Source organism: Silene latifolia, chromosome X (genome assembly GCF_048544455.1).
Source record: "Silene latifolia isolate original U9 population chromosome X, ASM4854445v1, whole genome shotgun sequence".
NCBI classification, from domain to species: domain Eukaryota; kingdom Viridiplantae; phylum Streptophyta; class Magnoliopsida; order Caryophyllales; family Caryophyllaceae; genus Silene; species Silene latifolia.
The window spans coordinates 338,251,385-338,273,620 of record NC_133537.1 but is presented as its reverse complement, the minus strand read 5'-3'; the positions used below and the strand labels follow the sequence as shown (position 1 = coordinate 338,273,620).

The 22,236-nt window shown below is 33.2% G+C and overlaps 2 protein-coding genes across 3 annotated transcripts; both read left to right on the top strand.

The window, feature by feature from the left end:
• The first annotated feature begins 4,445 nt into the window (after positions 1–4,445).
• Positions 4,446–6,955, top strand: LOC141622584 (uncharacterized). The gene is made up of 2 exons (XM_074438610.1): positions 4,446–4,535; positions 5,453–6,955. Exon 2 carries the CDS (start codon positions 5,454–5,456, stop codon positions 6,792–6,794), a length of 1,341 nt encoding a protein of 446 aa, XP_074294711.1. The 5' UTR covers positions 4,446–4,535; position 5,453; the 3' UTR covers positions 6,795–6,955.
• Positions 6,956–15,861: 8,906 nt separating this feature from the next.
• Positions 15,862–21,201, top strand: LOC141619255 (phosphoglycolate phosphatase 1A, chloroplastic-like). Of its 2 annotated transcripts, none has more exons than XM_074436283.1 (12): positions 15,862–16,286; positions 17,864–17,931; positions 18,069–18,161; positions 18,241–18,312; positions 18,717–18,788; positions 19,066–19,125; positions 19,232–19,284; positions 19,712–19,809; positions 19,930–20,029; positions 20,313–20,416; positions 20,517–20,627; positions 20,951–21,201. In XM_074436283.1, exons 1-11 carry the CDS (start codon positions 15,992–15,994, stop codon positions 20,621–20,623), a joined length of 1,122 nt encoding a protein of 373 aa, XP_074292384.1. In that variant the 5' UTR covers positions 15,862–15,991; the 3' UTR covers positions 20,624–20,627; positions 20,951–21,201. The 2 variants fall into 2 exon arrangements, with proteins under 2 accessions (XP_074292384.1, XP_074292383.1); XM_074436282.1 differs by having other exon boundaries at positions 15,893–16,286; positions 20,948–21,201.
• Positions 21,202–22,236: the final 1,035 nt, after the last annotated feature.

The window sequence follows — 22,236 nt, the reverse complement described above, 5'->3', positions numbered from 1 at the left end:
ACCGAGGGAGTACATTATTATCTATAAATAGGATAAGTGATAGTAGCTTGAGACTTGAGAGGTTAGTAGATAGATGAATTCAATACGTACATAATCACGTAGGTGAAAAGTTAATATGCTAGGCTGTTATTGTCCTCTTATTCAAGTCTTTTTCATGATCGAATTTTGGATTTTCATCCATGCCAAGTCAATATCGTAACTAAAATTATTTACACCTATATATTTCATGAATTCGTGTTTAAAATCGATAAATCCGTTTTAAACTTAGAACGAGTTGAATAAGATAGGAATGTGATACAAAAACAGAATGCTTATGACCATGCAAAATATTTGTCTTATCTAATCAAATGGGTGGTATTTGACCCATTTTAATCTTAATATGCACACAACGTCTTAGGAGAGTCAAGCGCTTTATTTTATGGATTCTTGTTTAAAACAGACAAACAGTATATGTTTTTGGACGAGCATCTTTTGACATATAGAATTTAGAAATATGTGACATAGATTTTCTATCTAGTTTAACGAACGCATTAATATATATATCGTGTATACTTTTAAATCATTTGTATGCATTATATTTATGTGTATGCATGGTTTTAGTAATTTAAAAAATACTTTTGTGTTTATATATCTAACATTACATATATGTCAATTATAAGCCGATGATCAACTAACTTAGTTAGTAAGGTTATGAGATGTAGTCATGTAGTATTTATGATCTCGACTTAAACACTATCAACATTAAAATCACTCTTATACCTCCTTATACCCAATAAAAAAACATATGGTAATCATAATAGATTAGGATAGAATGTATCCAACTAATGTGGATCATATATTCATACCCACCAAAAAATTAACTAATGTGGATCATTTTGAGTGGTCCTTCTACAATACTTGGTGATGTGGACCATGCATATTGGTTAAGAGTAATGAACCAAAAAACAACCAAAAAAAAAGGAAAAAATAATAGTATAGCAATAAGGTTATGGCAGGTCTAGTAAATAAATGTGTTTATAAAGTTTACTCGTATAAGCTTAAAGACCATGTGATGGTGGGCTTGGTTGATTTAATGTCTCCTGCAAGACTCACAAGACACTAGATTATACGAGTATTGTGAAATAGTAGAAATCGCCATTGATGATGTGTAAGAAGCTTGAAATGTTAAAGAAGAAACAGAGAATTCTAGAGAAAGAACAATCTAAATAAAATGTGTTTTGTTATTGATAAGTTAGTAAGAGAAATTGTACAGGTGTATTTTATATACAGGCTGTTATTTACAATGTAACAAACACAATCTCTAACTAACTAGCCACGTCATCAATCCGTGCAAGATGATATCAACCAATCATGTTCATAAGTATTGCACTAAAGTACAATTCTTATGATTTTGCTTCTTTTGAGTCGGAACGTGAAGCGTACTCTTATCATCCTTGATCGTTATAAGAATGTAGTGAAAATCAAATTGGTGTTGAGTGATTGAAGGAATTTTGGCTTAACGGTCAGTAAGTGGATTATACATCTGATGTAGTACTTCAGATGGTGTAGTTTTTGAGTATTAAGATAAAGTTTTTGAGTTTTAATTTAAAAATGTTGAGTTTTATTATACAGTTTTTGAGTTTATTTACTTAAACATTAATCTCAAAAGGTTACATTATAACTCAAAAAAATTACATATAAGCTCAGAAAAATATGATTTTTGACGTCATAAAACTAAAATGTAATTTATAAACTCTATAAAACTCAAAAAAATACACAAAACTCAAAAATTTATTAAGTGTGAGGTAGTACATGCATCTGATGTACAATCCGTGTCTTGAGAATCCTATCTCACAAATTTCTAACCCGTGTGTAAGGAGCATGAATATGTACAAAAGATCGATTACTTTCATCGCTTTGTGCATTTAAGCACAAGCAAGAAGAGGTTATTAAGATGGTCAATTTTAACAAACTATCTAGTTCCAAAAAATAATTCACGAGGGTACATTGATACTACTTGAAAATATGCTAATAAATTTTCTACCTAGATTTGGTTTCTTGTATGTTTTAGAATTGAAACGTACTACCCACAAAACTTGTAATTTTAGTAATTTTAACTACTTTTTTATTTTATTTTATCCTCTTCAAGAGAGAGGCGGATCTAGGGGGTCCAGGTGGACATGTGGCCACCATGAATTTTAGAGATATAATTTTGAAAGTATCAAATTAAGGCAATAAGTTTGTGTGGCTGTGTTGGTAAACATCCAAGAAGGTATCAGGTTTGATTCGAATATTGGTGCCCCAATTTTTGTTAAATAATTTTTCGTTGATTTTGGTTAAGCCACATCTCGTTTAAATCATGTAAAAATTTAAACATTTTGAAAGAGAGTTTAAAATAAAATATTAATTTTTGGGAAATGATTGGGTTGTATTTTTCATTTCCTTTAATTTTTAAATTAAAAAATTATTAAAATCAATTATTTTTCTATTTTTTTTGGAGGGAAAAAATCCAAAATATATATATAAAAAAAAGGTTTTTACTGAAAAATAATATGTCGAAATTTTTTTTTATGCCCACCTTTCAACAAATTTCTGCATCCGCCCCTCCTTTTCAAATTAGTCAAGATAACAGTACACCTCGACATGGACATGTGTTGACTATTGAGCTCAAAGTGGCAATTTAATTACTACCTTCAACGTTCAACCCCATGATTTGTTTACTTTTGTTATAACTAGTGTAGTTCTCATGCTATAACACGGTATTTTTAAGATGAAATTTATAAAGAGGAACTTTTAATAAAATTATTTGCATAAATTAAAGCTACTTTTAATTTAATGTTATAATATACTAAATATAATAATAGTAAGGAGATAGAAAAGAAAGTTTACTATTACTAATAACACTATAATGTTAAATCGATAAGGGGAACTAATTTATGAAATTAAGTTAGACGTAAAATCTAGTTAAAAAAACTATTAGCCTTATTAAGAAAACTGGTAAAAATAATATACTACGCGTCTAGAAAGACAATTTACAAATTATTAAAACTAAGATTTTCACTTTCTATTTCCTATAAGAAAATACATAAAAATTGTTATACATTATTTAAAAAATACTCCATACTCCATATACTCCATATTACTAAAATAAAGATTTCATAATTCGAGAGTGTAATTGATATGTTGTAAAATTGCATAATATAGTAGGGGGTAATTGATTGTGATTGCATATTTTCGGGATAATATTGTAAAGATTGCATAATTTGAGAGGTTGTTTCAATGTATAGGATTGCATTTATTCGAAAAGTCAAAGCATACATTTGTTTTCATGTATAGGTTTTCAATTGATTCAAATCATACGTTAGACTTGACGCAAAAGCAAATTTGATTTAGTAAAAGTTGACAACCCAACTTAGATTGGCCCATCAAAGAGTAGTGTAAGTTAGGCGGGAAAACTACTTGAGAATAATTTTATTCTCTTAGTAGTAAAGGAGAAGGGAGATTGGTGAGAAATATTTTAATCAAATATAAACAAATAAATTAATGAAATGGAGGGAGACGGGAGTATCCAAAAATTATTCGCTAATTACTCAAAAAATAAAATTTATTCACAGATTATGATGCATGCTAATAGTAGATTGTTACTAGGTAGACTACGTATGTGATTGACACAAATCACATTGATGCTTATACAATGTAAAACGAATATTAAGTTAAGATTATAGATATTTTTTACTCGACTTTACAAAAGAGTCTTGGCACAATTTCAAGAAAAGTCATCCAATGAATAAATTCCGTAACTTATTTTATTTTAATTTGTTTCATTTTTTTTATTAAACTTCACATTTTCTATTAATTATTTTCCCATGATTGAGTGGAAAAATAGAGTTCAACGTGAAAAAAATATCCTTATTTGCTCATTAGGTTATAAATGGGCTACCCGGCTACGAGAGTACGAGTACAAAATGGATCATCTTCATTCCTTTTCTCTCCATTTCATCTCATAAAACGTTACAATAATATTATATATTTCAATCTCATTCTTTCACCTTTTTATTTCCAAATAAATCCACAACCATCGATCAAGTCCAGTTTTAATCTGGACCGTTAAAAAGTAATGGACCTCCATTTCTTTTTGAGAGATTGGGAGAATCCTTACCCATAGAAGTACAAGTACCATAGAAGTACAAGTATATATACATTATTATTATTATTATAAAATTTATTATATGAGGTGACTTGAAATGTTAATTATAAAAAAACTATAATTAAACATGATACCACTTCCGTAATATTCGAGGTTTACATAGAATCCTAGTTAGTTCAAGACTTCTACTTCACTCGAAATTCTACTTAATAAATATCCACAACTTCTTAGGTTTTCTTCTACCCTTCCCTATATATATATATATATATATATATATACTCTCTCCGTTTCATTCATTTATTTACCTAATCGGAAACCGTACATATATACACTATTTGATTTCACCTTCTTAATTTCTTTATTCCTCCATTTTTCCTTCCAACTCTAACACGACTGCTTATTGTAACAGGTTCGTTTGAACGAAACCCTACTTTGTTATTCATTTTGTTTTGTTTCTATTCTTTTTGCTTCTTTTTAATAATTTGCATTATGTTTTATACGAGTATTCTATTTATATACGGCTTTGTATTGAATTGATGATTTGCATAGATGTTTGTATGTTTGTACTAGTCAAGTAGTAGTTAATTAATAGTACTCTTATCATTTATTTTTTCGTTCGCATCCAATAAAGCTATTGGCTATTGCTAAACTACAATTCTTTGAAAATGATCGATTTACTTTTTGCATAACGATTAAGGTTGTGAAAGTGTGTTCTTTGGCGGGTTGTGACGTGTGAGAATAAAATTAAACATTTTAATTGAAAATTAGGGTAAAACAAGGCTTCTCATACATATGTGAAAAATTCCGACCTTAAGTTGTTAATGTTTAATCGTCATTCCTCAAATCAATGAAAATTCGTTATAACATAAATGAACCACGTACGTCTTATTTGAGAGTTATTGGTTTTGTGTAAGATAATTATGAGAAAAAATCAGAGTAAAACAATATATCTCGCAATAAGCAGATTATACAACCAGTTATATATTGGTTGTATAGAAAAGAAGTTGACCTTTATAATGTGTTTACTTAAGCTTAGACCCTATAGATTACGAGCTTTGTTTTTAAAAAAAAATCTGAGCTCATTATAAAATATTGAACTTATAATATTGTAGTGAAATTAAAATATAAATCAAAAACTATAAGAGCTCAACAAAAAATACACATAAGCTCAGTTAGATTGGTTATGGTCGCTCTTGTGCAACCAATTGTATAATACGGGTAATATTTCATAATGTCGATCATAGTATATGTTTATGTTGTTTAATAGTCTTATTTCATTGTTTGTAAAACGGGACTAATTAAATGGATCAACTTGTCTAAGAACAGGATGATTACTGTTGATTGGTCTAAGCTCACTCTTGAACTATTGGTGCGAATCGTTGAAACCCATTTACCAGCCGTGGAGGATGTTATAATGTTCTCTAGTGTTTGCAATTCATGGAATCGAGCTGCTCGTGCTTGTGATAAGTCGAAACTTAGAGTTAATTGGAGTCGTCAAATGCCTTGGCTAATGCTTACGGATGGCAACGACAGCGAATTCTGTGATGAATATGAACATAAAGAATTGGTGGACGAGCTGTATATTGACGAAGGGGATGATGAGTTTGAGTCTTATTACCGATTAAATGAAGTCCCGCTCCAAAAGGCACTTTACGATAATAAAAGAATGTTACTAAATTTGAGCAACAACGGCCGGAATAAGTTGTATTGTTTGAGCCTCCCTGAAACTTATGGCAAAGCTTGTTGGGGTTCGCGTTGTGGTTGGATAGTCACCCTTGGGCTTGACCGTGAAATGCAATTATTTAACCCGCTTACCAAATCCCAACTACCACTTCCTTCTCAAACCACATTCGGTTATCCATGTACTTCTGCTCAATCCAAGACCATTCGCGCCATGTTTTTTTCCAAAGTTGTGGTGCTCCGACTTCCACAAGACGACAATGACAACATTCCTTGGCTAGTGGTCGCAATACATAGCGTTAATTCTCATGTAGGTATAGCAAGACCAGGAGACGCATCATGGACACACATCCATAATCCCTATTATTCCGATCCTGATGATCCGCCTATTACGGATGTTATATACTGCAATAAAATGAAATCGCTAGTTTTCATAGACGAATCAGCGTCCTTGTTCTATTACGATGTCCACAACCCCAAACAACCTAAAGAGTTAAAGGTATGCCTGAAGGTTCAGGGTATCCTGTTTTCTGAACAACAAGTCGATACTCAGATATATCTTGTTGAATCTGGTGATGATTTACTTGCTATAGTGAGGTGTAAAAAGTCAAGCTCTTGGGAACCTAATCATGTCCATGGCATTAATTGTCACAATAACGACAATTTTAGGGTGTTTCGATCTGGTTTCGCAACAACACGTAGTTGGGAGGAATTGAAGGACGGTATAGGGAATGTTGCGGTGTTTGTAGGTGGAAATGAGACGATGTGTATTGACGCATCCATTGGTGGTTGTCGAAGCAATTGCATATATTTTAGCGATGTTCATCGCGAAAGTTATCGGAATCGTCTATATTATTTTGATGAGGGAGAAGTAAGCAGTCATTTGGGCGTATTCAATTTTAATACGAAAACAACTGAATCATTTTATAATTGGAAAATTAGGGAGTCGCCTTATTGTTCTCCATTTTGGTTTACTCCATCAATCTGATGCTTATTTCTTAGGTAATTCTTGGGTAATAATGTTTTTAGCTTGTTTTATTTTACTCCTATTATTTTATTGCAGTTATTTTTTTTACGGTACTTGGTTTTTTACCATCATAGGGAAAACAATAATGTAAAGATTTTAAACGTTTTTAGTGTATTGTTTCATTTGCTTTCTATATTCATTTTAGGTTTGCATGTATTGTTGAAAAATGGATTTCCATCTACCACTTGATGAGCATTCATATCATATTTGTTGGCCGTAACTAGAAAGCACGGATTATTATATTTAGTCAAAACTTTCACGAGATCAATTAGGGCTACATCTTGTGTTGGTCTCCTTTAAAACTTCAATATCCGTTTTAGATGTAAAACAGGTCAAATATTATTCGATATATCTTTAATTCTTAATTTTTTTTTTTTCGGTCAATTGAAGTGCGCACTTAGTCGCATTATAATATATGGAGGGGGGATTCGAACCTGAGACCTATTGTCCTCCGTCTTAACCACTAGACTAAGGGGTCGTTTGGTTGCCACTTAGAAAACATAGGCATTGGAAAATCCCATGATTTTGAAAAATATGGGTTGTTTGGTTGCCATAAATTTTACAAAATGTAGGAATTAGAACTTCCCAGGAACTTTCAATGCCTACATGATGTGGGAAGTTGCTTACCTACTCCCCCCTTGGTCATTGGAAGTTCATGTGGAATTTAATTCCTACATGAGCAACCAAACACTTTTTCGAAATTCACCTGAATTGGATGAGGGAATTTAATTCCCATGAACTGCATTTTCCTAGAAACATTAAGTTCGTTGATCAACCAAACAACCCCTAAGACATATTCGATTCTTCGGTATAGATAGATTCATGGAATAAGAGTTTGTCACTCTTTAGGCATTATGTTTTTAAACGGATATATCCGTCTTAAACAAGAATTTGTGATATACTCGACCTAGTGTATTATGATCTCCTGGTTTGTAGGATATTATAGTTGTATTCGTATTTTTTTTTTTGAGTAAAAGATCAATTTCATTAATAATAATAATAATAATATGTCATACAAGAATTGCAACAAAAATCATATATTATATTAAAGCAACAACCAGTTACCCCTTTAATCGCCACGTGTCATTCCCTCTCCAATTGCCATGTGTCATTCCCACAAAATATATTATATTTTCATTTTCATATTTTTTAAAACTAAAATAAAATGTCAATTATTGATTCTTTCCCATAATACGTAGAACTTAAAAAAAGAATTAGCATGATTATACCGTGATTATAAGAGGAAGTTATAATAACAACATTAAATGAGGAAAATTCTCTGTGATTGGCTTTTACCACATTCCCATAATAACTAGGATAATTTAATATTGTCATAAAACGAGATTGTGTTATCATCAGCATATTATCATAAAATCAATAATATATCATGTATCACTTTTTAAAACTTAAATCCCATGGGAAAAATATCACGTCTAACTATTCATTCGCATTATCCTTTCCTCATTTGAGATCATTAAATCAAAGATGTAATAGGGGGTTTTCGGAGAAAATTATGGTAACCGAAACTAATATTAATATTTCATAAAAAAATTGAGCATGTTGATAGACTTCTATATTAAGGGTAAGAAGCAAACGAGGGCTAAAAATCCTGAATTGTGACAAAAACTAAGGGGCTCTATAGTTACGAGTTATGACTAATGTAATTTATATGGACAGTTTTCAGAATTTGTCATTTTCTTACTTGAATAAGATAGTTAGATAAATTATTTTACGATTTTTCTATCATGTGTCCAATGGGCACATGGTAAGGAGCCAATTTATACATCAGGTAACACTTTTGATATTTGTAAAATCTGTGCATACGGATACAAGTTGATAAAAATCAACTTACCCAAAGTTTAAAAGCATGTGAGACAATGAAATTAAGACAGGAGTACTAATTTTTACGCAAACTTCCAAACAACTTAGATTTTTAGAAAAAGAAATAATACGACATTGGCATCAAAATGATGATACAAGTACAACACGATTAGTTATCTTATTTCTGAAACTGTGAAAGTAGTAAATTATCCCCTTAACTTAGTCTAATTGTGAGATTCAAACCCTTAAGTTTAAATCGGGGTGATTAGGCCCTTTAACTTTTGCAAAAAGTAAAATTAAACCCCATATCAAAATCTCATGAGAAATTCATTTTCTCATTCCGTAAAAACCGAAATTAGTTATGTTTTATTTATAAAAAAAAAGATCGGAGTTTTTAAATGTAAATAAAATTATGTTTTTAAATTCTAAAAAAAATGAAATATTTTATTTTATTTTATATTTTTTGAGAAAAAACGTTTTTTTATTAAATCATTTCTTTGTTACTTAAGAAAAATTTAGACAATTAAAATCAGACACATATATTTTTAGAGTATACAACTTTTTTCAAAAAAAAGTATATATGGTATATTTTTTAAAGAATTGTTAAATATTTTGGAAATATATTTAGTTCATTTATAAAATTTAAATATTTTTTTTATAAAATAATTTAAAATCTTCTCTAATTGATGTTAATTCATTTTAGATTATGATTTCATTTGTTATTTTTTTTTTAAATTTTAATTGTATATTTTATATCAAGTATAATCAATTTCACTTTTTATATATGATATATTGAATTTCTCATGAGATTTTAGGTAAGGGGTTAAATTTCACCTTTTATATAACTTATGGGCCTTGATCACTACAATCTAAACTTAATGGGTTTAATTTCACAATTAGACAAAGTAATGGGGGCTAAATATACAACTAACACGATTATGCTTGAATCATAATACATGTACGAAGATAATATTATGCATGTATCGATTATATCAAATTAAGGAGTTATAATAATTAATTTAGGGTTGCGCAAGGTTATGGGAAAGAGTGGCTAGGATGGAATAAGGGAAGGGGACCTAGATTCATGTGGTGGCTGACATGCATGTAATCGAGGGAGCAATGGTTCTTGGGTACGCAGGGAGGCGAGAAAGGGGCGGGAGGGTGGCTAGAGACGGGTCTAGATAGGTGCGTAAGCGGATCTTAGAGGATATTTGTGGCAGTTTTGGGACGTTGAAGTCTGTCTGGGTGGGTGGGGGTAATGTGGTTCGGCTTCATCTAGCAGCCGATGAGCAGGGGAGAGGATGCGCGGGGTAGGGGAAGGGGTGGTGATGGTTGGTGCGTATTTTTGTAGGTAGCATAATAATTAGATATGGCAATGGATCGGGTTGGATCAGGTTTTGCGAGATCCAAACCAGATCCACTTATTAGATCACTAATCCATTTCCAATTATTTCAAAATCCATACCCGATTCATTATACTTTTTCCAAATCCATATCCACTCCAAATCTATACCCGATCCACCTATAATAAAAAATATGATCCGAAACTTGATTTGACTATATAAAAAAATCATTTTATGCGACAAAATCGAAAATTCAAGTTCTGTAAAGCCTAAAATTTCAAAATTATTTGATTGGACCAGGTTTGGTTACGAGAAGGGTTAAGGTTCTCGCATGGCGTCGGCCTGGGATAATGGAGGCAAGAGGAGGAAGGTAGTTGGAGGACGTGGGATATGGATTCCAAGGTGGTGATTAGTTGTTGGGGGCTGCTGAGATAGGGGTTGAAAGGGATGTCGTGGTCCGAGATAGATGTTGGGTGCGGCCACCACTGCGGTGGAGGGTGTGCTGGTTGGTTCGAGGTGGTCGGTCAGTGATGGTGAACGCTACTTTCAAACGTCCAGACGATGGTGGCCTGGTGGGTGGGAGAAAAAAATGAGAGAGAAGGTAGAGAATTGAGAAAAAGCATACAACAATGAGTAAAATTAAATGTATATATTCCGTAGATAAACAGGTTATGAAATCCACAATAATTTTATATCCACTTCTCATATTTCAGCTCTCATAAGTTAAAAAGTCGAGGAAAAAAAACAGAATATTTCAAATAAAATTAAGCAAAATAAACTTTTCAAAAGTGTATCAGTAGACAATGAGATTTTCTAAAATTTAATAATTTACTAAATCCAATAAAATACGTAAGTTTTTACTTTTAATAACACTTTTCGTTACCACCCGTGGAGTGCACGAGTTCAAAAACTAGTTAAAATTAATTGAATACAAATTTGTAAAACACAAGCAAGACAAACTCTTTCTAAAACTAAGATCATTATTAGATAAAAGCGCTTCTGCACACCACCCTCTAAAATACCGTTGTTTCCTCATACAGCCAACTGCGAGGGGATCCATAGATCTGATAATCTTACCTTTATTAATTCAGAAGACAATACTCAATCCAGGGCGTGGCACGTCATTAATTCATTTTTTTTTAGGAAATTCATGTTATGGTGGGACCCATTAGCGTGCAATGTATTATTTCTTCAGAATTCCGGCTATACAAACATGCGACAAATTCCGTCTTAGAACAAATACTATGAAATAATACTATGAAATAATTTTATACATTCCGAATAAATGAAATTAATGGCATATAAGCGGAATGAATTACAAATCGGAATAAATGAAACTAATTACAAATAAATGAATTACATAATTTTAAAAAAATAAAATAATAAAATTACATAATTACGAGAAGGAATTACATTTATTTACGGGATTAAATTGTTAATTGCTAATTGTTCATGTTAATATTTGTTAATTCAGATTGTTAATGTTAACATTATCTATTACACATTAATCATGTACATCACGGAATGTCATCTATTGCCCAATTATTATAATAGAAATGCAAATTTAAATATTCATCAAAAAAATATTCATATCGATCTAATACATACCCGTGCAATTTTGTACGGGTTTAAAACTAGTAAAGTTTTGAAAGAGATGAATCTTGTCCGATCTCACAAATCGTAAGCAATAATCCAATATCCATTGCAGCACCATATGACTACAGATAAGACCATTGATCTTCCACATAATTCTTGAACCTCTCAAATAGAGGGATGAATCTCACACAAGATGAGGACCAAACTCACACAAAGGCGAGGACAAATCTCCAATAAAGGAGAGACAAGAGTTATTTGCATATAATTAATAATTAATAGATATTTAGTAAGAAAAACGGAAAAATTGGGGCTTACCTCCACCAAAATTGGTAGACGGTAGCCCCTAATTGATGAACTTGAAGGTTAGGGTTAGGGTTTTTAGAGAGAGACTTTTTTAGAGAGAGATTTTTAGGCAAGCATTTTCCTTAGTTGTATTCGTATTTGTATATACACAAATTCTTATTTAAGATGGACATTATCTGTTTTAAACTTAAGACCGGTCAAAAATATACTAATATGGGATGAATATGACAAAAGAAAAAGGATACATTGCAAAAAAAGGTAAAAGATTTGTCTTATATACCCATGTGAGGTGATACTTAACTCGTCTTAAATTTAAGACAAATAGTACCGTTTTAAGCAAGACTAGCTGCAAGTATATGGTAACAAAGAAGTATTTCCTCCGTAATTACACATGTTCCCGTTTGACTATTCGCGATCTTTTATACGACACTTACACCGTGTTCTTTTACACTTACATACTACTCCTATCAATCTATCATTCATATCCAAACAAACCATTTTCCACTTTACACATTTGCCAAGTTAAAAATTGTAACATAAATATCTTTAACTAGTTTTTAAACCCGTGCACTGCACGGGTGGTAACGAAAACTATTATTAAACGTTCAAGTTTATGTGTTTTCTGGTTGGTAAATTACTAAAATTTAAAAAAAATTATTTTATCTAACCTTACACTTTTGATAAATTTATGTTGCTTAATATTATTTGAAGTACTCGTTTTTTTTTCATCGACTCTTAATTTATGAGAAGTGAAATCTGAAAAGTGGATATCAAATTATTGTAAATTTCATAACTTATTTATTTATGCATTATACAATTAATTTTACTCATTGTTTTACGCCTTTTTATTATATTACCTCTCTTGTTTGTTCTCATCTCAATTCACTACCTTTTCTCTCATTTCTTCTCTCATTTGTCATCACATGGATGTTTGGAAGCAACGTTCGTCATTACTACCATGAGACCCACCAGCAGACCCTTCATCGCCGTGGTGACTGCACCCAACACCTCGGACCAAGACCTCCCTCCCAACTCGTTCCTGCCTCGACAATCTCATACGTCTCCCATCGTACCTCTAGCATAACCACCATCCCGGCCCATCCCATGCTTAACCTCTAACCCGACCCTTCTCTTAACCTTTATGCTACTCTTCACCCCATCATTATTCATTACCCACCCATTGTGACCCATCCCCTATCACGACCTCCCTTTCAACCCATATCTCATCAGCCCCTCACAACCAACAACCTAGCTCCAATCCAATATCCTACCTCCTCAACTACCCATACCTCTTCTTGCCTCCACCATCCCCTACGCCCCCCACCGTCCCTCTAATAATTAACATCACCTCCATCCCCCGACTCTACCCGAGGCGCGACCTCCTACCCTACTCCTACCCCTATTCGACCCCTTATCTCATCATTACCCATCCATTGTGATCGACCCCCTCCCTTATCACGACCTCCTACCCTCGACACCGCCCCTTCTTTTTTCTTTTTATTACGTTTTCCACCATTTGCTTGATTCATTCATCCTTATGCCAAATGTAACTATAGTATATACATATACATTTATTCCCACCCATTTTTTAAATACCTTTTATATTCTATACCACATTAGATTTTAAAAGTACTCTTAAAATTTTTGATACTCTTATTATATTTGTAGATTTAGACCGCTTTAATATTATTCACTTAGAAAGGTTTTAGATGACCTAATCCATACGACCCTTAATACCTATTTATGAGAAGAAAGATACTTATCATAAATATATGCCTACAACTTAATATTATTCCGACATTTGTGCTATGTTATTCATGCTTGACTTTTTGAGGTTTTTAAGAGTGCACTTTAACTTTGCTTTTTAGCATTTTGTATTACTATTTTTTTGCGGCTAAAGCACCAAATTGGTAAAAAAAAAAAGTAGGGGTTGTTGGACAGATTGGTAAAAAAAGTCTTAGTTAGGACAAATTAGTAAAAAAAATTGATTGTGGGACAAATTGGTAAAAAAAAGTAAGGTTGTGTTGTATGTTGATTAAGAAAAAGTTTAAGTAATATTTAAGTCAAAATTTAAATAAAAAATCAAAAATAATTATTCTTAACAACATGTGCTAATTTTTTTACCTATTATTTTCTTGATCAAAGTGCAATATTATGCTAGGCCACAACTCGCTAGTGGTGAACAAATACTGTTTAATTAGCTATACGGTTTTAAAAATTAAAATTCTAAATGTCACTGTACAAATCCAACCCGGTTAAATCGGTATACGGTTTCCAAGTACCCGGTTAAATTGGATATATGAGTTCTTGTAGTATTTTACCGTTTTCTAACTTGTGATTACTTACTTGTATTTCTTTTTTAGAAAAAAAAAAACATTTTAAACTTCGTTCTACTTGGACCAATAAGATCTTAAAAAAACGCGTATCGCGTTTACGGAAATGGAAATATGTATCTTATGTATGAAACCTTGTATAATCTAAATCGAATTCATATTTCAAAACCGTTGTATATGTTTTTCTCACCGCTAACACTCGTAATAAATAGGTTTGATTTAGCTACATACATATGCAGTTAAGACACTATATATGCAAAGAATAAGAATAAATCAAGAAGTTAGTGCACTTACGTTTCATTTGGCATTCAGCCCATTAATAGTACTCAAGGTTTATGAGTAAGCAAAGGAAATAAAAATGGTGAATGGCTGCCTATTCTTTACTCGTCGGCAAGACGAAGTACATCTTATATCTTCCAATTTTGAAACCATTTACGGTTCTTTGTTCATGCATAATTATACCATAAATGTATCAAATTATTGAGAATTAAAATGTTGTAGATACTCTATGAGAGATTAAGATAATTATGGACAAAGAAAATTGTTTCCTTGGTTAGACGCAGATTTTAAGGAGCATGGTTATATAGGTTTCCATTTTTTTAACAATTGTTATCCTAAAATTACACAGATGACGTATACACTGTATCTACGCACAATTTTTTTATACGGGATTCGAGTTAGGTAACTATATTAAAATTATAATAAGGCTGAAATTATTTGCATTTAACACGTGGCTGAAGTCATCTGCCGATGACACGTGGCAGATGGTTTCAGCTTTAATATAATATATGATATGATATGATATCACATTATAAAAAAAAAATATAAAAGTGTGATATGTATAAATAGAATTTACGAAACGAATCAGATAAGATATCACATGATTATGTTTACCCTTATATATTGCAAAAAAAAAAATCGAAAATTCTCTTCACTCGTGAATATGCCAAAAAATAAAATGGTTTATCTGCACGACTGCACATGAGGGAGTATTACTTTTGTCATAACTTTATCATATCTTATTATCGTAATGTTTCTTAAGGATTGAGATTACATTATAATTCAGTTTGCCCAAAAATAACCTGATCCAACCCTAACTTGTACCCGATCCGACACCTAAACTTAAGAGTCTGTCACCCGAATTGACCCCAACATTATGACCGACCATAATGTTTATTGTTGCAAACAGTACATTATCCCTGAATAACTTGATTATACAAAACCTAAAATAATTCGACCGACCAGATAACCCAAATTCTATTAAATCCAAAAATAATCAGACGCAAACTCGACCCATTAACCCGTTTATCATGTCTACTTCTACCGTTTGTCAAACAAGACGACCTTAGTTTGATGTCATTGGATCATAGATTCATCAGCAAGTCTCATTGAAGACGGGCATATCCGTCACAAGCTGAAGATGGGTCAAGTAATACCCAAGTGGGTAGATAAGACAAAAGCAGGATGCCTAAGGAGTAATATTCTGCTTTTGTCTTATTTACCCAATTCGGAATTTCTTGATCCGTTTATATCTTTAAACAGATATATGCGTCTACCATGAGAATTTGCGTAGATTCATAGGACAAGAATTGGATTGGGTAGTAGCCTAGTAGGTCCATCCTCTACCAAGATAAATCAAACTCAAACACAAGCCACTCACACTACAACTAACAATGTCAACCACAACAACTCCTCCCCGCCCTTTTTCTTGTAACATAACGGCCACAATTTTACACACAATATTCATCTTTTGTAGTTCATCATGTTGAGCTTTACATCTAGCATCATTTGCAGCAACATTAAAACTTCCATTTCTGTATCTCCTTCAATTTCTTTATTATCAAATTCAAATACCCTTTTCTCTAAATTTGTAAACAAACCCAGAAATCTTTCTTGTTTTTCTAATCAATTTCTTGAGTATATCAATCTTAAATGCTGTAATTATAAGAGAAATTCAAGGGTTATGTCGAGTTTTTCGATACGCGCTTCAGCAGTTCAGTTGCAGGACCCTGATGAGCTTATTGATTCTGTTGAAACCTTCATTTTTGATTGTGATGGTGAGGGTTTTGATTTGATTTTTGTTTGAATTTGTTAATTTTAAATGTTGAAATCTTCATTTTTGATTGTAATTTTAGGGTTTTGATTTGATTGTGTATTAAAGTTGTCAACTTTAATGTTGAATCTTTCATTTTTGTCCGCAAGCCTTGCTTGTGACGGTCAAAAGCTTATGACGTCTCACAACCCCTTTCCTTTTTAAATTATTTAATTCGGGTGTTATTCGTCACAAGCTTGTGAGCTTGTGACGGTCACAAGTAAGAATGTGTGCACTTTTGTTTTTGATTGCGAGGTTTTGATTTGATCATTATTTATAGTTGTTAATTTGAATGTTGAAATCTTCATTTTTGATTGTGATGTTGAGGTTTTGATTTGATTATTGTTTAAAATTGTTAGTTTTGAATGCTGAAACCTTAATTTTTGATTGGGATTGTGAGGTTTGAATCTGATTATGGTTCAAAGTTGTTAACTTTGAATGTCACATTGTCACCATGAATATATTTGCCTATCAAACAAGCCAACAAGTTACGAGTAAGGCGATTGTGTGAACCGAGTTTCCTTGAAGTTCATTTACTTATCTTACATCCTTACCCATCACAATGTTGTAACTTGGAACCTCATATTCAGATTTTTGCCTTAGCTAATCATTGTCACAAGAAAGTTTGGTTCTTTAGGGTGTGTTTGGATTGAGGGATTTCGAGGGAAAAGGAGGGGAGGGAATTGGAAGGATGAGAAATTCATTGTTTGGTTAGCAAAATGAAGGTAGAAGGATTTGGAAGGAAGGGAAAATGGATCCCTCCTACAAGGCAAATTATTTCCCCACCAATATAGGAAAGATTTGGAGGGAAAATCACCTCCTCCATTCTCCCTTCCCTTCCTTTCCCTCCCTCCTTCCCCCTCCCCTCCCTTTCCCTCCTTTTTTCCTATCCAAACACACCCTTAGGGAGGGAAGGGAAGGGGAGGGGGAAAGGAATGTGGGTGTTTGGATACAATTTCCCTCCAAATCTTGCTTATTGTGGAGAGATTTTGATTAGGCTTGGAGGAGGGAAAATGAATCCCTCCAAATCTCTCCCCCTCCATTTCCCTCCACCCTTATTTCCTATCCAAACAAGAGAATTTAAATCCCCTACACTCCCTCCCTTTCCTTTCCCTCCAAATTCCTCAATCCAAACACACCCTAAGTGTTTATTATACTCCATACTATTGGTGTTTTCATTAGGGAAGAAATTGAATGATTTCAGTTGTAATCAGTTCATGCTGTAAGGTGATACAGGAGGTGGGTTTCTAGTATTTCCCTAACATTGTAAAGTTATCGTCTTTTGGATAGATTAATGTAAAGCCTAGCTGTAGATGATAAGCTGGTTATTTTAGTAAAGAACCTTCTTTGTATGAATTGTTCTGTGTGCGGGCGGCGTGCCTGCCCTTCTTTCCCGTTGGAAGGAAAATAAACTGAAGACGTGTGTATTTTGGCTATGTTTGATCTCTTTTTTTTCTTTTTCTTTCGCGGGAACAAGGGTTGGGTCACTTGGGTGGAGTTGAATATGTGGTGGCAGATTTTGATGCACCTTTGTATATGTAGGTGTTATATGGAAAGGAGATAAGCTGATTGAAGGAGTTCCAGAGACACTTGATATGCTTCGGGCAAAGGTTCGTGAATTTTGATTATACTTGAGAGGAGTATTAATTCGAGAAGTTGGTTTTGACAATATAAGTACTGTTATTATAACGAAACATAGCATTTGTTTTGTCATAGCATACTTCCATAGCTTTTTCTCTTCTTTCAGGGGAAAAGATTGGTGTTTGTGACCAATAACTCAACCAAATCCAGAAAACAATATGGAAAGAAGTTTGAGTCGCTTGGGCTTACTGTCAGCGAGGTTGGGAATTGATGCATACCGGCATACATCATTGGATTATTCAAATTTGTCTACTTTATTTATAATGGACTTTTTTCAGGAAGAAATTTTCGCGTCATCCTTTGCTGCTGCTGCATACCTTCAATCTATTAATTTCCCTAAAGATAAGAAGGTATAGTTTCCGATGTATTTGTGGATGTTTATTTTTGTGGAACTGGCTATACTTGCAAATTGCAATAGAAGGGAACAAATTTTAATTTAGTGTCTTCATCGGCTGCTCAGTGTTTGTATTATGTATGCTTGCCAAAGTGAAGTGGATATATTTGACATACAGCCTTAATTGGCTATTAGGAGATTTTAGTCGGTTTCCAGGTCCAAACTGTACTATACAACGATATTCATTTCACGGGACATTATCAATCCATCATTTGTTGAGGACTTTATTTGAGGTTTACGCATGAGAGCAGTCGATCTGAAATAATGGCATTTTGTACACCCGGGTTTTATACACATTTATACAGACAGTATTCACTTGATGCAACATTCTTCTGGATTAAAACGTTTCTCACTTTGCAGGTCTATGTAATTGGCGAAGATGGTATCTTAAAGGAGCTCGAGCTTGCTGGATTTCAGTATGTTGGTGGCCCGGTATTGATCTTTCCATGTAGCTTGAAATCTTAAATCATAACATTTTCTTGGTAGTTTTTTGTTTTATCTATGAATTTGAGAAGTTATGCCTAGCTTCTGAAGTTGGATTATGAAAATACTCATATTTTAATATGAGATGGTAGCAAGACACATAGATTGAGATTTTATGAGTTTTGCTCATGCAAGAATCAAGATCATCATTTTCGTCACACGGTCTTTCTACAGAGATTAGAGAAGCTCATAGATGTAAGATCTCAGAAGTACTTTTCTCATGCAGGAAGACGGTGACAAGAAAATAGAGTTGAAGCCTGGTTTCCTGATGGAGCATGACCACAGTGTAAGTTCTATCCTTTAGAACTCTCATGAAAACTGTCACTTTATCATTAATGCGATATTTATAAATTGAGTCTTTCGTATCTGTAACCTTGCTTAATTCAATGTAGGTTGGTGCCGTGGTGGTAGGATTTGATCGATACTTCAATTACTATAAAGTCCAGTTAAGTTCCTTCTTGTTTCTACCTCAATTACTGTAAAACCCAGCTTTTTTCGGCAGTTGTATTTCAACATTTAATCTTAATGGCATCATTCTGATTTTCATTTTACCTGAAGCTGCTCGCTAACATAAATCACGCTTGGACTATTTCATTTGCGAGTTTATAAAACATGTTTTTTTTGTTGCGTTAAGGGAGTTAGCGAGCGACTAGGATCAGTTTTGACACTGATTGGTTTTAAACCCACGTCATTTAGTATCACTTCTCAATGGCTTTGCCAACTGACCTAGACTGCTACCTAATGTTCGCCTGTTCGGAAATGTAGTTCTCTTATTGTTTGGAACTCCGCACCTAATCACGCAATTTTAACTTTATTGTAAAAAAAATGAAGACATCTTTGGCATAATCCTCTTCTCTTTCTCTTGTCATCAGATATGGAACGCTATGCATTCGTGAAAATCCCGGATGTCTCTTCATTGCTACAAACCGTGACGCTGTTACTCATCTTACAGATGCTCAGGAATGGGCAGGTTTAAATTGTTTCTCCTGTCCATTCGCTTTGGTGATATAATGTTTCTGATGTCGACATCTTACTTAACCATCTTCCTTCCCTTGATGATTGTTATCTTACCGAGGTTTCTGGCCTTCAGGTGGTGGTTCAATGGTTGGCGCGCTTTATGGATCTACTAAGATTGAGCCCCTTGTTGTCGGGAAGCCATCTACTTTTATGATGGATTACGTCTCTGAAAAGTACGATAACTCACAATGTCCTTAGTTTCAACACAAAAAAACGTTTACAAAATGGTCTCACATAGTCACTTGTAAGGCTAGCCCCTTAACCCTGTAACCTGATGCACAATACATAAAAGAACTTGGGCTGGTCTTATGAAACCGTCTCATACAAGGCAAGATTCACAATTGTATATACCCTACTCGCTTAGGGGGGGTCGGATAAATGAGAGGCCGTTCCAAAAGCTGCACTTTTTCTTAATCAATTTCAACATTATTTAATACTCATTTTATTTTTTGATAGGTTTGGTATTCTCAAGTCCCAGATATGCATGGTAGGGGACAGATTGGACACTGACATTCTTTTCGGACAGAATGGCGGCTGCAAAACGCTTCTCGTTTTATCAGGTGACACCTTATCAACAGCATCGTAAGCTGGTCCCGTTGTCGTGTCATTCTTTCTGGTGCCTTACAACTGATTCTGTTCTGTTTCTGTGAATACAAACAGGTGTGACTAGTTTGGAGACCCTTCAACATCCCAGTAACTCCATCCAGCCTGATTTCTACACCAACAAGATCTCCGATTTCCTGTCTCTTAAAGCTGCTACTGTTTGAGCTAGTAAGTCTCAGACCGGTTTTTCTTTAATGGTGATTATACTTACGTCTGAAAATTAACAACTGCTCCCTCCATTTTATTTATGTGCATTCGTTTTTCTTGTAATGAAAAATTCCCGAAATGCCCTTCAATCCACCTTCAAGTAGGATTAAGAGAACGAAAAGGTTAATAGATCGAGTACATTAATGTGTCAAAGTTCTTTTTTTGTACTACGAAGTATGTAAGAATAGGAGGAAGTACTGTTAATATGTCTCAGTTCTTTTTTTGTACGAAGTATGTAAGAATAGGAGGAAGTACTGCCCTAACGACATCTTGTATTTCAGCAGTATCGTCATGAGGCTAGATTTACTGAAACGATATTTTGGCATTGGACGGGATTGAAGCATATTCATGCGGTTTACAAAATTGGATGATCAAATTTGATAGACAGACACAAGCTTATTTAAAGCATCGAGATTTTTGTTACTGTTTGTCTGTTGCTGTACTTCAACTTCCTGCACAGTACAAATGTACATGGAGAATTAAATTCAAAATACTGTATATCTTGTTATATGTTAATAAAGGTTTAATCTGTTCATTCTGTTTTTTTTTTTTTGATTTTTTTGACAGCAAATCTGTTCATTCTGTTGAGATTATAAGTCTTAACAGTGTAAACCATGGCAATACAGAAGGGTGATGATGAACAAGTGTTTGAATTCAAAATAAAGAATCTCTTTAATGGCATGAAATATAAAGGAGAATACAAACATGATAAGTTTTACCAAGGTACAGTACAAGATTTGACAAAATTATAAAATAAATGATTTTCATCACCATCATCCACCCATGACCCGATTGATGATATAAATCTCGACGATATAGAAATACGGGTCTTTAGAACGAATCATGTCTTAAGTAATGTTGGGTATTCGTATATATCTTATCGTGACATCTATTTACCACTTTTATATAAAGAGTTTTGAAGATTATTCTATCGTGTTTAAAAACGATATCAACTTCGACTACAACATTCATTGAATCAATTCCAAGTTCCATGATATGAGGTACATTTTATTCCATGTCCTTTTGTGGAGACTTTTCAAGCACACTTATGACACACATCGACTTCAATTGTTTTATTTAAGGGTGGTGCTCATTTATGTACGGGTTTTACTCGTTTATGGATGTAAATGACCATAATACCCATTTTATTTTAATGATTTAATTTAATCACGCTAGTTCTATGAGTAAAACCCGTACATGAACGACGACAATACTTTTTTCTCCTCTGAAATTTAGCAACGTTATCGTTTAACGTAAAACCGTAGATTCAACATATTCTTCTACCAAAATCTCCGTTATTACATCTCTATGCAAGTGAACCCAATAACCCTTATTGAACTACATTAATCAAATCTATAGATTGCATAAAGTTAGAGAATGATAATGTTAAATAATAAAAAATATATATTATCCCTCATATTATGAGAGTATTATTTACTCCATAACTTGTCTTTTCTAAGACGTTTTTCATGCGACAATAATACATTTCCGAGTAGCACTATCGCCACCCTAAAATAAAGTTCACAAATATACTTGTGTAATAGTATGATTTTACACAAACTTATAGTAA

What these genes read in the sequence shown, in the direction of transcription:
- LOC141622584 (XM_074438610.1), top strand. Translation starts at nt 5,454, where the DNA reads ATGATTACTGTTGATTGGTCTAAGCTCACTCTTGAACTATTGGTGCGA.
- LOC141619255 (XM_074436283.1), top strand. Translation starts at nt 15,992, where the DNA reads ATGTTGAGCTTTACATCTAGCATCATTTGCAGCAACATTAAAACTTCC. An exon ending in TTGGGCTTACTGTCAGCGAG is followed by an intron (nt 18,162 to 18,240) that starts GTTGGGAATTGA and finishes GACTTTTTTCAG; the next exon opens with GAAGAAATTTTCGCGTCATC. An exon ending in TTCAGTATGTTGGTGGCCCG is followed by an intron (nt 18,789 to 19,065) that starts GTATTGATCTTT and finishes TTTCTCATGCAG; the next exon opens with GAAGACGGTGACAAGAAAAT.